Below are 12,500 nucleotides of genomic sequence, written 5' to 3'. Positions count from 1 at the left end.
TGCTGTTCCTTGCTGTCTCTTGCTCTCCATTGCTGTTCCTTGCAGCCGAGGCACGCTGTGCGTGTATGCAGCGGTGTTTTGTCCGAGGACGATAAGATAGCCACTGCGCAGTGTTTCCTCCACGAGCATCATGAACAGCCATTCACGGACATGATGCGAATCGTCGCTAACTGGATATACCCTGATCCGGTACAGATACATAGGCCTTCTCAGCATGACAACTATGCATGAAATCCACGTACAATTGCTAAAACAATTCGGATTTTTTCCCCCATTAGATATCCTTAGCTAAAAAAAAACGCTGACGTAAACGCAAAACCTTTCCGTACTTCGGATCGTTCAAGCTGACTTTTCCCTTAGCACAATGTACGTTAAAGTTCAGACGAAGTAGTCGTGACAACCATGGCGATGTAAATTTTCGTTGAAACAAGTGCAGGAACTTCAAAATTTTGAACCTGGGATTAGTTTGCTGTCGTTCCGAACGAATACCTTGGCGAGGTCTTTCACTCTGGAATGGCAAAGGCACGGCGAAAATGAGTTTTCGCTGTTTCTAGGTCCTTGGAAAACCTTTCCTAAACACGGCACCGAAGACTGTAAGGGCTCTCCAGCTCCAGCACGTCTGGGAGAGGCCGATGACTTCTTCCTCCGGATGCCGCGGAACCGGTCCTTTGTTTCCAAGGTGGGATAGAGGGTGAAAGGCACGAAGCAGACGACGCAGACATTGTCAACTGAAAGGCAAAACTCGCCTAAAAAAGCTAAGTGTCACCAGAGGAAGCAATCTCGTCTTTCACATGCTTTTTATATCCCGCCAGTTACAAAACAATGCGAGTTTTTGCAGTTTTTGCAGAATTACCAGAACGAACGTCGGCCCGTTATTTTGAGCTCTGTAACGTTTCTCCGTTACCCGATAACGTCTTTTGTCACGGCTGGGAGTGAGTACCATAAAAGTTAGCGTTATCGTACTTTTGCTAAGGATCTCTAATATCTATCAATCCGCCGAGTAACTAAATGCAGGTCTAGGGTGTCGGGTTTGCCGTTTGACATAGTGGCTGCAGTGAAGCTTGCGCATCTTCGTAAATGATCCTTAGTCAACAAACATTTTTCTTTTTCGCTATACAAAAGTTAGCAATGGACTAGGCTGAATCAAGCTGTAACTCGGAGTTTCATGGCCATCCGTCAATCGCCAGACCACAATGATGATAAGTCTCTTATTGGCGGCGATGGTGCCATCGTGAGAATAATGAATTCAAAGTCTGCCTAGTTCCATTGCAAACTTGTGTTCAGGGCCCTGCCCTCGTGGCATTCTGCACTTTTTGCAAGGGTTTAGCAACATGATAATTATGTTATCTTGTGTTCCTTTCACTCTTGGTAAAAACTCTAGGTTGAAGGTGTGCCCGATCTCTCATGTATTCCACGCTCACTGTGTACCCGCACAGCATATCCACACCAGTCTATGTTCAGATAAACCAGACATAGTACACTGTATTGTGTGGGTGTATAGAGTCTAGCCGTGGAATTTGTCCGCTCAGAGAGAATACGGCTGCAACCATTTAAAAAGCAATAAGATCGAAAGATCCGTACTGTGTTGCTAGACCCTATATGTCTAACCCATGCTTCCCGCCAAATATGGCACCTGAGTCACTCAGGACTGCCACTGCCCTACCGAGCACACTATGAACACGTCAAATCTTCAACTTTAGACCATTCAATCGTAGTTTTATTGAGTACTAGTAATCTATACCGGTTGTCGTTACCGGTGGCCGTTTCAGAACCAATAAAACGTACAGTCAACTTCGCTAATATTGACTGCGGATATAACGACAATTCGCGAATAACGACAGAATTTCCATGCCCAGAGCAAAGTCCCATCCAACTGTAACACATATAATGAGACTTCGAGTATAGCAACATTTTGCGAATAAGGACACTTTTCTGATGCCCGGCCGAGTGTCGTTATACGCAAAGTTGACTGTAGTTATAAAGAACATCCGTGAGATATGAATATAATCGAGTACTGTAACCTCCATAATGTTAACGACGGGGAAATGTTCGCTATTAATCTTGTGCAAGAAGGGCATAACGTGAAATCAAACCTCCGCAGTGGCCACTGAATGTATGTGTGCGCCACAGTGCTATCCGAACATTTGCCATCGTAAACTCGCTTTGCTGTGAGAAATCACGAAGATTTAGTGACGCGAATATTGCACGGTATCCGTATGCATATCACTGCTTATCACTCTCTTATTATTGACCGCCACAGAAACTTGTGATCTCTAAGCGGTCAAATATCAGCATAATATTGACCGCTTAGGGGCCATCCGTAAATATAGATATTTATTTAGAAACGAAAACTAATTGTTTAGGGGGAAGGGGGTTGAGCGCCTGTTTGTTTCTCGAAAAATATCGATGTACATTTTGCATGCACGAGCATGTCTAGAAAAAGATCAAAAATATCGATACTATTATACCATTTGAACGTGTTCGTTTCTCCGGGAGGGGGAGGGGGGTTGATGAGAAACGATTAATTTTCGTTTCTAAATAGATATCGTAAGGCCCCTTATATTAGTGAGGTTCTGCCACACGGTAAAACATGCCAAAGTGCGTATGGAAACCTCGGCGTGGTACGGAATCAAGTTTCATACGGATTTTTTCATACCGTTTTCTTCACACGGACTGGACTCTGTGTGAAAACTGAGCGTACAGAGTACATGTGGCGGGGAGTTCGAGCATGCTACGAGCATGCTACGTACAGCAGAACCGGTGCAACGTACAAAAAATCCGTGTCAAACTTCACTGCAGTTGACACGGAGTTTGGTACGTAGTTCCGTGTAGCAGAATCTGTCTATGGACCACTTAGCCCGAGGACTTAGAACTTTTTCCTCAACTTAGAAAAAAAATTAGAACTGAGAGAAGAAAAATCTGAAGCCAAATGCTGGGATTTGAACCCAAACTATCAGATTCTCAGTCAAAGAACTTAGGAAACATACTACAAGTGACAAGTGAAAACTTCTGTTTACAGAGAAGTAATGTCCAATGTAAACAGCATATGTACATACTGTGTATTAATACAATAGTATAGAGGACTTTCCAATGAGTCATACCGTGCGGCCTATGAGGATTCGGGCCAAAGATCATCGAGTTCACCACCGATCACCGGACTTGAAACGGAGCTTGGGTGGCAAAAAAAGAAGACTGCACTGGAAAGAAACAGTGTTTTTCGAAAGAAGTTCCATTTTGCATACTGTAGTTTGAGAATACCAAAGGGCTGCTCGCGATCGGATGTTCCCACACCTGGATTGTCTTTGAGTTGTTATCGTTTTCCCTACGATGGAGAACGACGGAACCAGTGGATGACGGACACACGACTCGAGAACTTCGCTCCTTATGCAAATACTTCGAAGTACACGAATATTGTTCCATCACTTCGTTGGCGAAGAGAAAAGTCATGATCATCCCTGTCACCCCAATACGTATCGAATTAACTAACTAACTTGTTCAGCTCATTTGTAGCAGCACCAGTAAAGGCGGAAACACGAACATGATTCCGAACACTATCAACTTACTTAGTTTGTTGGGGTGCAAGGTATAGCTGGAGTTTGATGATTGATAGTGCTGATGCTGATGGTAATGACCAATGTACCCAGCTCTATTATGCACGTGCCTCTACATGACTGGTGGTGCTAGCTATAGTCTAGTACTGGCCCTGGGTGCAACTCCGGCATTATCTCTTCCATGCGAGTGTGTATGCTTCATGTTCTGCACAATGTGTATTTCCTTTGTCATGGATAAATACTCTGATCGACCTACTTGCGCAATCTTCTTCTGCTTCCCACTTGGTTGCTGCGCTGTGCAGTTCTTCATCTGCTGCGGCACATACTAGTATACTTCATCTTCTGTTTTTCTGGACAATTAGGTACATGTATTCAGCTTCTTGATCTTCTTGTGGTGAGGATCATCTTGATCTTACTTCTTGTGTAACTCTTGCAAAGGCAGTAATGGAGGACACTCTACCGGTATACGCGGTAATCAGCAACTGCTTATGGAGAATGCCAGGTCGAGGGACGACCAAGAAAAAAACAATTGCTGTATTGGATGTGCATTCATCAGCGTGTTTTAAGATCAGGACAACTAAGTTCGCCACTACACCAGCTTTTTTGGCTACATAGGAGCAATGATGATGATGGCCGTGTTTGACTTTGTCAGCTTTCGTGCTACCAGCCACCACATGTCAACATTGTCATACTCGTACTGATAAGGAAGAAAAACCCACACACGCACGCACCCGTACACACGTACACACACACACACACACACACATGGATACACTGACAGGCATGCAAAGCAAGAGAGACAGAGAGAGAGTCAGGCAGCGAAAGAGAAGTGAGACTACTTGTAGGTTATGGGCACGGTGCTCCAATTTCTGCCCAGCTGAAGTAAAATCCATGTACACTATTTTCGTGTAGTGTTCATTGACGGTGCCAGCCACTGGTGACCCAGTGGTGTAGGTGTTGACATTCAGCACACATCACATTTCAGTCTCCAGCGTGAATTCAGTCAAAACAACACTGCACTGCAGCAACATGGGAGCATGCTTCTCCCAGGCCCACCATGCAAGTGCAGTGTGCGCCAGGAACAATTCCAGGCAATTCAGCAGCTACCCAAGGATGGACAGGTTCGGCAAAAACACTCCGCGAGTGCCTGACGTTTGGAAACGAATTTTGTTGACATTTGTTGTTTCTTCCTTCGATTGGGCAAGACACGATAATGTGCCAACCCAGCCAGCAATGAGACACATGCATTTGTATCCATCAGGGCTATTGTAAGCCTCTAGAGAGTCTTTCGCATATGTGCTGGGGACATTCACTAAACATTTAGAGAGGCCTGGATACCCAACGCAGGGGGATTGGCTGAAAGGTCTTCGTCCAGAGGTAAATATGGATCAATGTACTGGGCCCACGGATTCTGTCAATCTTTTCGCGGAAACGCCTCTTCAAGGCTGGAATAAACAGTAGAGTAACTGCGGCTAGTAATCCTCGCGACTTACCGAAACTATTCACCACATCAAAGAAAAGCAAAAGTGCTTCACCACTGCACTGCGACGGCCTGCAACATCATTTTCAACCGTACACCGAACAACACATTTGAATCTCTTTTTTCCACCCAAGCACATTTTACCGTAGGACACGGACTTGTCTTATGGGTGATCTTTGGGTGGACACCGGGAAGGCGCCAAAAAGGTGATGTAATGGAAAGTCCTCTATTCCTTTCTTCCTTTAACAAAGCAAAAAACAGTTTCTGACGTATGCTATGTCGTGATAAATATATTATTGTCCTCATAATCGGTCAATATAGTACAAATGCTATACTAAAAAGGTTAAAATAGCTCCTAAAGGTTCAAATTTTGGGGTTATGGCAAAGGAATCGTGATAAATAGGATATTGACGTCGACTTCGGTCTATATGGGAAATATAGACCTCGTCTTGGTCAATATCCTATACATATTCATGTACGTATGTATGTATGTATCTGTCATTGTGCACTAATTTACTTTTATCTCCTTTTTCTCTATAAGTTCGTTGATGAAACGTGTTCTTGGTGCTTTTTTTGATTCTTTGAACCCTCACCTGCAGCAGCAGCAACAGCAGCAGCAGAAGGAGAAGCAAAGTGGCAAGAAATCAAAGGCAGAGGATATCGTGATCTACCTAAAGAAGTGCATTGCCAAAATTACAGTAAGAACCTGAACCCTGTAGCACCTAAATTGATTTCACTAAACGTACCATTTTCACAAACTCACATTTTCATCTGGCTGTAATTTTGATTGCCTTCAGAGGATTCTCACAATCTTGAGCTCTATTGAAAGCTCTGAGCAAGACAAACGCAGCCATACCCAGTTCGTAATAGAGAAAGTCGTAGGGGTAACGCCGCAGCGCGATGCAAGCGCTCCAATGACAGACCTACGAGCGCCGCACTAAATTCTCAGCCATTTCAACTATTTTGATCGCAGAACGGTCAGTATTTTTGCAGGAGAGAGCTGAAAAATGCAGCTGCAAAATGACGTGTGTCATGTATGAATGCGTGAGCAGCGAGTAGGGGAAACCCCCTTGCACGCGTTTCAATTTCATGCTGGTGCGAGCTGACTTATGCCAGCAAATTTTGTTCGAGTGTCATAACTCTGCTCCAGGACCTCAGATCGTCTTCAGGTTTTTCTTTGAGCCGACAGCTGAGGCCTTCCTGATACGAATAGACCTTTCGATCGTTGAATTCGGACAAGGATTGACCGAATGGCGAAAGTTTGAAGTCGCATCAGCATGCACTGTACAGTCTGACGGATTAATCCGTCCTATCGGTGTTAAAGGGTTAACAGCATTCCCCCTGAAGTTGCAATTTTGATGTAGCGCCGCAGGAAGCGTTAGTTTCGAAGTCTGAAGAAAATGTTCTCTGCCGTGATGACCGTTGCACCATAGCTCAGTGGTTAGAGCATCGCTGGACCATGGCAAAAGTCCCCGTTTCGAGTCCCGGTGGTGACATTCAATGTATCAGGGGCGTCGCACACGGTACGGTCACTACGGTATTGACCGTACCACTATTTGCCTCAAGTACCCCGTGAATCAATAAGATGCACTGATTTGGGCTCCAAATTTCCAAAAAAAAGTCTCGGCTCAGTCATCCCTCCTCCACGAGTAAATTGTACTTCAGATGGCTGACCGTACCACACTGAAATCCCTTCCAACGCCCCTGATGTATTCTTCAGACTGTTTCCCTTCTGAACATCCTTGAATGATGATTATTCCAGGGGCAACACACACGGTACGACCTGTACAGCCATTAGAGTACCACTTTCCATGCTCTCGTGGAACCCTCCAATGTGGCCGCTGTAGAGTGCTAAACGTGCCCTGTTGGGCAAAAAGCCGGATTTTGTTGTGCATGTGTGTGTGTGTGAATGTGCGTGTGTATGAATCATGTCCATTTTGCATGTCCATGCGTACATTGCAGGTAGAAGCTCTTCTACTCAATCTGCTCAAGATGGGTTTTGATGTGCAGAGCATTCAGCCGACGGCAAACAAGAACGGTCCATATCACTATGCAGCCAATGCACGGCTCAAAGATATAATGCAGCTGCTGATCGAGCACGGCATTCAGGGCATCGAGTCACTGGATGACACCGGCCACATGCCTGTGGAGAAGATGCTCAAGATACTGCTGGATCCACAGGCTGTGGCTGTAGATGACATGCTGGTCGTTGATCAAATTGCCTCACTCCTCATTGACAGTATGACGGGCAAGGTGTAAGTATTACAGGAATGGCTTGCTTGCACTCAAACCGAAAGTTCGACTTGCTAATAGAGGCAGGGGCGTCTGACACGCTATGGTCACTACCGTGTTGACCATCGTACCACTCTAAGCTCAGTTACCCTGGGAATCAATAAAACGCACTGGTTTGGGCTCCAAATTTCGGAATTTTTCAGTGGAGCCCTCCCCCCCCCCCCCCCCACAATCCAACAAGTAAACTGTAGTTCAGGTGGCTGACAATGTATCTTGAAAATCAGGTTTCTATTCAAGACAGGCTTTAGTACAAGACACTACGGTAGCACTCGTAAGCAGTTCCGTTGACTCTCGCTTCATACATAGTGCCCACAAGCTGTTCCGCTGACTCACCACCAAGATATCATACTCACCACCATGACATCACACTCACCACCATGACATCATACTCACCACCATGACATCATACTCATCGCCATGACATCATACTAACCACAATGTCACCATTCGGATAGTCTCTATACTCTCTAATACTGGCAGTATGCTACCTAAGCTGTACCACACAGCGCTCTGTCATTTGACTTGTTATGGGTAATTTTCATGAGCACAGGACCTACAGGGGGCATTAGGCCATGGTAAAAAATAAAGTTGATTCTCAGGTCATGAGCCTGTGAAAATTGGTGCGAGAGAGCGATTTTTTATTTTATTTCCCACAATTTTTTATTTCCAAAGATAGGGTCACACATATGTACATGGTCACATGTTCATATATTCAGGCCAGGGAGTAGAAAAATACCGGTATTTTACTACTCTCTGATTCATGCCTTTCGCATTGACCGTTTTCATGCGCGCATATGCATGCATAGATATAAAAAACATCGTCGGTGCGCCGCCAAAAATCGGTGCGCGTGTACTTGAGAATCAAAGATAATTTTTACCATGGCTTTACCTACATGACTTGCCAAGGATATTCCTCTGGTCACTTGACAAAGGGTATTTCCCTGCATCCCGTCAGAAGAAGTTCAATTCCTGCAGACTTCCCGTCTAGTTTATCTATTTGCAGCAGTGGGAGCTAGAGAGCACTCTCACCATGGGCATGACAGCAATATGGGCACTAACCTCTCAAGTTTTGTTTTTCTTTTGCTACTCTTGCTGATGGCGCCAATCACTCTCAGTGCTGTTACTGCTGCTGTTGCTGCTGCTGTTACTGCTGCTGTTGCTGCTGCTGTTGCTGCTGTTGCTGTTTCTGCTCTTGTTGCTGCTGTTGTTGCTGCTGTTGTTGCTGGTGCTGCTGTTGCTTCTGCTGTTGTTGCTGTTGTTGCTGCTGTTGCTGCTGTTGCTGCGGCTGCAGTTGCTGCTGCTGCTGCTGCTGTTTCTGTGGCTGGTCCTGCTACTGCTGTTGCTGCTGCTGCTGTTTCTGCTGCTGCTGCTGTTTCTGCTGCTGCTGCTGCTGCTGTTTCTGCTACTGTTTTTGCTGCTGCTATGCTGCTGACGCCACCGTTGCCACTGCTCCTGCTGTTCCCTCTTCCAGTGTGCGCAATTTGTTTCAGGGAGTGTCGTACTGGCGAGAAGTACCGTCAGATGTTTGTCATCTTCTCGATTTGGACGAGCAGGTGTTGGACAATCACACTCTCCCAGTGTATAACTTTTACCTGTTGCTGACAATGAAGGCCGGCAAGGGCAGTTCAGAGCATAGGGCAAGGGCACCTGTAAGTGAATGGTTATAGGTACAGTGTAGCAGTAAACGAACTAACCAACCAAAAGAGGGATGAAATAGGCTGCCAAGTGAGCATTGGAGACATAAAAACCAAGCTGACAGTTTCGGTGGTGGAATGGGGCAAGTTTGATTGGGAATAAAGAAGGAAGGGAGCGCCTTAGCTTCCTCGGACCAAGACCATTCCACTCATTAGGGATGTCAGCGAACGCACTGCGCAGGCCTCTGCGCATGCATTGCGTCATCGATTTTTTGAACGTGATCGCGGCCGACAGAGAAAACATGGCCGCGGTCTGATTGCACCTCTGGGAGTCGTAAAATTACTGTTCTTCTGTCCCCGCAACCATTCAAATCATACGCGATACTCGAGGACCCACGTACTCACCACGTTCTCCCTGGTCGATTTCTCTGAAAGTTTGCACATCGTGAAACACCAGTATGAGAGGTGTTCAGGCCAATTTTCAAGGAATTTCCCTGGTTGGATCGTTCCAAAATCGGACTTCCATTTCTCGCTCGCGGCCATTTCTTGCGCGATGGAAGCGCCCTGCCCTGGTGAGTAACCAGCATCGCGCTTGGTAGAGAGTTGCTGCAATCAGCTCTCTGATGTCTTCGCTGCCATTGTCAGAAGCGATGGACCATGAATTTGTTTGAGAGTCTCTGGATGCTACTATTCCTCCGCCTAGTTTTCAGCCATTCCGTGCATCTTCTTCGCACGATTTATTTTGCAAAAAAATGAAAGTGTTGATGAGTTTTCTTGTCGGCCGCGCGTAGATGGGCCAGGCTGACCTGCGCAGATGGGCTGCGCAGTGCGTTCGCTGATATCCCTACACTCATCACCCGGAAGACTATGAGTAGTCACATTTTGATTCGAGACCTTACCGTCTCTTTACAGGGATTGTCCGTGTTTGGAGGGGGGGAGGGGCTTGAACACCCAATTGATGATTCTGTTGTTTCTATCTTCTGCTTGTTGCCCGGGTGATGATGATCGTTAAAACATTGATATGCTGGCTTTCGTCGTCCTGGTGATGCTGGTGAAAATGTCACATGCTGCAGCAAACCTGCGCATCCATTCTCAAGGGCTGCATGGTGCAAGATATGACCGCAAAGACCACGACGTTTGATCTGTCCATACTGGAGGCTGACAGTGAAGGACACCAGCCAGCCACAGTTGACTACAACCCGACAAATACTGTCTTCCAAGAAGTTCTCAAAAACAAGGTAGGGGGGGGGGGGTAGGATTACTAGGAACTAGGAAGAAATTATTTTCTCTGATTGTGTGCTGATTGTGTGCATGACAAGGGCAGCAGTGACCAGCAGTGTGGGTGAGAATTTCTCGTATCACCCCAGGCACCCTAGCGTCACCCCAGGCACCCTAGCATCACCCCAGGCACCCTAGCGTCACCCCAGGCACCCTAGCGTCACCCCAGGCACCCTAGCGTCACCCCAGGCACCCTAGCATCACCCCAGGCACCCTAGCGTCACCCCAGGCACCCTAGCGTCACCCCAGGCACCCTAGCATCACCCCAGGCACCCTAGCATCACCCCAGGCACCCTAGCGTCACCCCAGGCACCCTAGCGTCACCCCAGGCACCCTAGCGTCACCCCAGGCACCCTAGCATCACCCCAGGCACCCTAGCGTCACCCCAGGCACCCTAGCGTCACCCCAGGCACCCTAGCATCACCCCAGGCACCCTAGCATCACCCCAGGCACCCTAGCATCACCCCAGGCACCCTAGCGTCACCCGAGGCACCCTAGCATCACCTCAGGCACCCTAGCGTTACCCCAGGCACCCTAGCATCACCCCAGGCACCCTAGCGTCACCCTAGCATCACCCCAGGCACCCAAGTTGCTCTAGCCACTGGAGTGTGTTATCCCTGGTAGCCTAATAGGTAGGGCACTGTCCCGGAAAGACAGGGGTGCTGGGTTTGAGTACCGCTCATGGATCTTTCTTTTGCAACCTCTGGTTATCCTTGTAACCCTAGTAACCATGCAACCTCTGGTTATCCTTGTAACCCTAGTAACCATGCAACCTCTGGTTATCCTTGTAACCCTAGTAACCATGCAACCTCTGGTTATCCTTGTAACCCTAGTAACCATGCAACCTCTCGTTATCCTTGTAACCCTAGTAAGCATACAGTACACTGCACTATATTCTTTCTTATTGTGCCACGGGATTTTGATAGCCCAAGTTCAAGCTGAATTAGGCTGAAATCCCATCCCACCTTGAAAATCGAGAAAGCTAGGGCCTGATTTAGCCTGATTTAGCCTGATTTAGCCTGATTTAGCCTGATTTTTCATACATTTCCCATGGTTTACATGTACCTGGCCAAATTTCTAACTGCCTAGCCTTGGACTTGTCTGGCCTCTAATTTGGCGCGCGGGCGGGCGTGTGTGAGTGTGTGTGTGTGTGTGCGTCTGTGTTCATTTTCAGTCGTTGTCACTGTAGCTGTCAGGTTGTTGTTACAGTACAGCAGTCGTCCGTTCTGCTCCATTGTTTCATCTGTTTTGCCAGTTCTGCTAGCTGATTCTATTTATTTGCCACTGCCCCTCATAGTGCTCATGCTTGGGTGGAGGGCGGCGTGACCCGTTTAGGGTAGCTGTATCATAGTAGTAGTAGTGCATCTGTGTATTGTGTACATGTGTGTGTGTGTGTGTGTGTTCATTTGTGCATGTGTGTGTGTATATGTGTGTGTGTGTGTATATATGTGTGTCTGTGTGTTTCCTACACGTGTGTGTGTTTTGTTTATGTGTTCACTGATTATTGTATCCCTATCACACGTTCACAGGATTTGCGATCGACGGATCCAGCTCGTGTCCTGCTTCACCTGAAGTGGAATCTGTACGGCTGGAGCTACGCAATGGAGCGCGGCATCCTCTTCTTCCTGCTCGTGCTCACGTACAGCTTTGCGTTCTTTGCTGCGGCTCACGAGCGTGTGTCTGGGTACGAGTCTCCGCAGCACATGCACGGCAACCCGCTCGAGTATCGCAGCTCTCTGAGCCACGCGCGTGCTGCGTGCGAAGTCATCATTATCCTGAACGCCTTCTTCAGCCTCTACATGCACATCACCAAGGTGATGCAGTAAGTAGGTTATCATTTTATTATTTTATTTATTTCCCCTTCCCGTGGCCAGGGAGTATAGGCCAATATGGAAGAAGGGGGGGGGGGGGGGCGATAGCCAGCCATGGCAGTAAGCAAAACAATGCAAAAAAATGAAAAAAGTGATGTCAGTCAGTAGAATGATGATGTCATTGCTGATGATGAGCAGTAGCCGATGATGTAATGGACAATGTCAGTCAGTATAACTGCTGATGTCATTCATGATGTCGGTCAGTGAATGATGATGTAAGTGTTGTGAACCCTCTGGTTCTCTAAAGTGTCAGGAACGAACGACCCCACACGGCACGAGGAGAACTATTTATTCTCAACAGTATATTTCACTTCCATCGACTAGTAATAATGAACAATGAATGAATGAATGAATGAATAACTAACACTAAAACCACCAGGTAGTTATAGCGTGA

General features: G+C 46.9%; 1 protein-coding gene across 4 annotated transcripts in view; it reads left to right on the top strand.

Annotated features, from left to right (window-relative positions):
• LOC135828423 (uncharacterized) overlaps positions 1 to 12,500 on the top strand; it is a 94,263-nt gene that overhangs the window by 15,382 nt on the left and 66,381 nt on the right. For 3 of the 4 annotated variants that reach the window (XM_065340874.1, XM_065340871.1, XM_065340873.1), the window contains exons 4-9: positions 46 to 189; positions 5,631 to 5,729; positions 6,994 to 7,286; positions 8,795 to 8,972; positions 10,031 to 10,195; positions 11,765 to 12,057. In XM_065340874.1, coding sequence (XP_065196946.1) covers positions 46 to 189; positions 5,631 to 5,729; positions 6,994 to 7,286; positions 8,795 to 8,972; positions 10,031 to 10,195; positions 11,765 to 12,057 — 1,172 coding nt within the window. The remainder of the gene's footprint in view (positions 1 to 45; positions 190 to 5,630; positions 5,730 to 6,993; positions 7,287 to 8,794; positions 8,973 to 10,030; positions 10,196 to 11,764; positions 12,058 to 12,500) is intronic. The other variant, XM_065340872.1, reaches the window with a different exon arrangement.

Source organism: Sycon ciliatum, chromosome 12 (genome assembly GCF_964019385.1).
Source record: "Sycon ciliatum chromosome 12, ocSycCili1.1, whole genome shotgun sequence".
NCBI lineage: Eukaryota > Metazoa > Porifera > Calcarea > Leucosolenida > Sycettidae > Sycon > Sycon ciliatum.
This window is presented reverse-complemented; position numbering and strand designations above follow the sequence as displayed.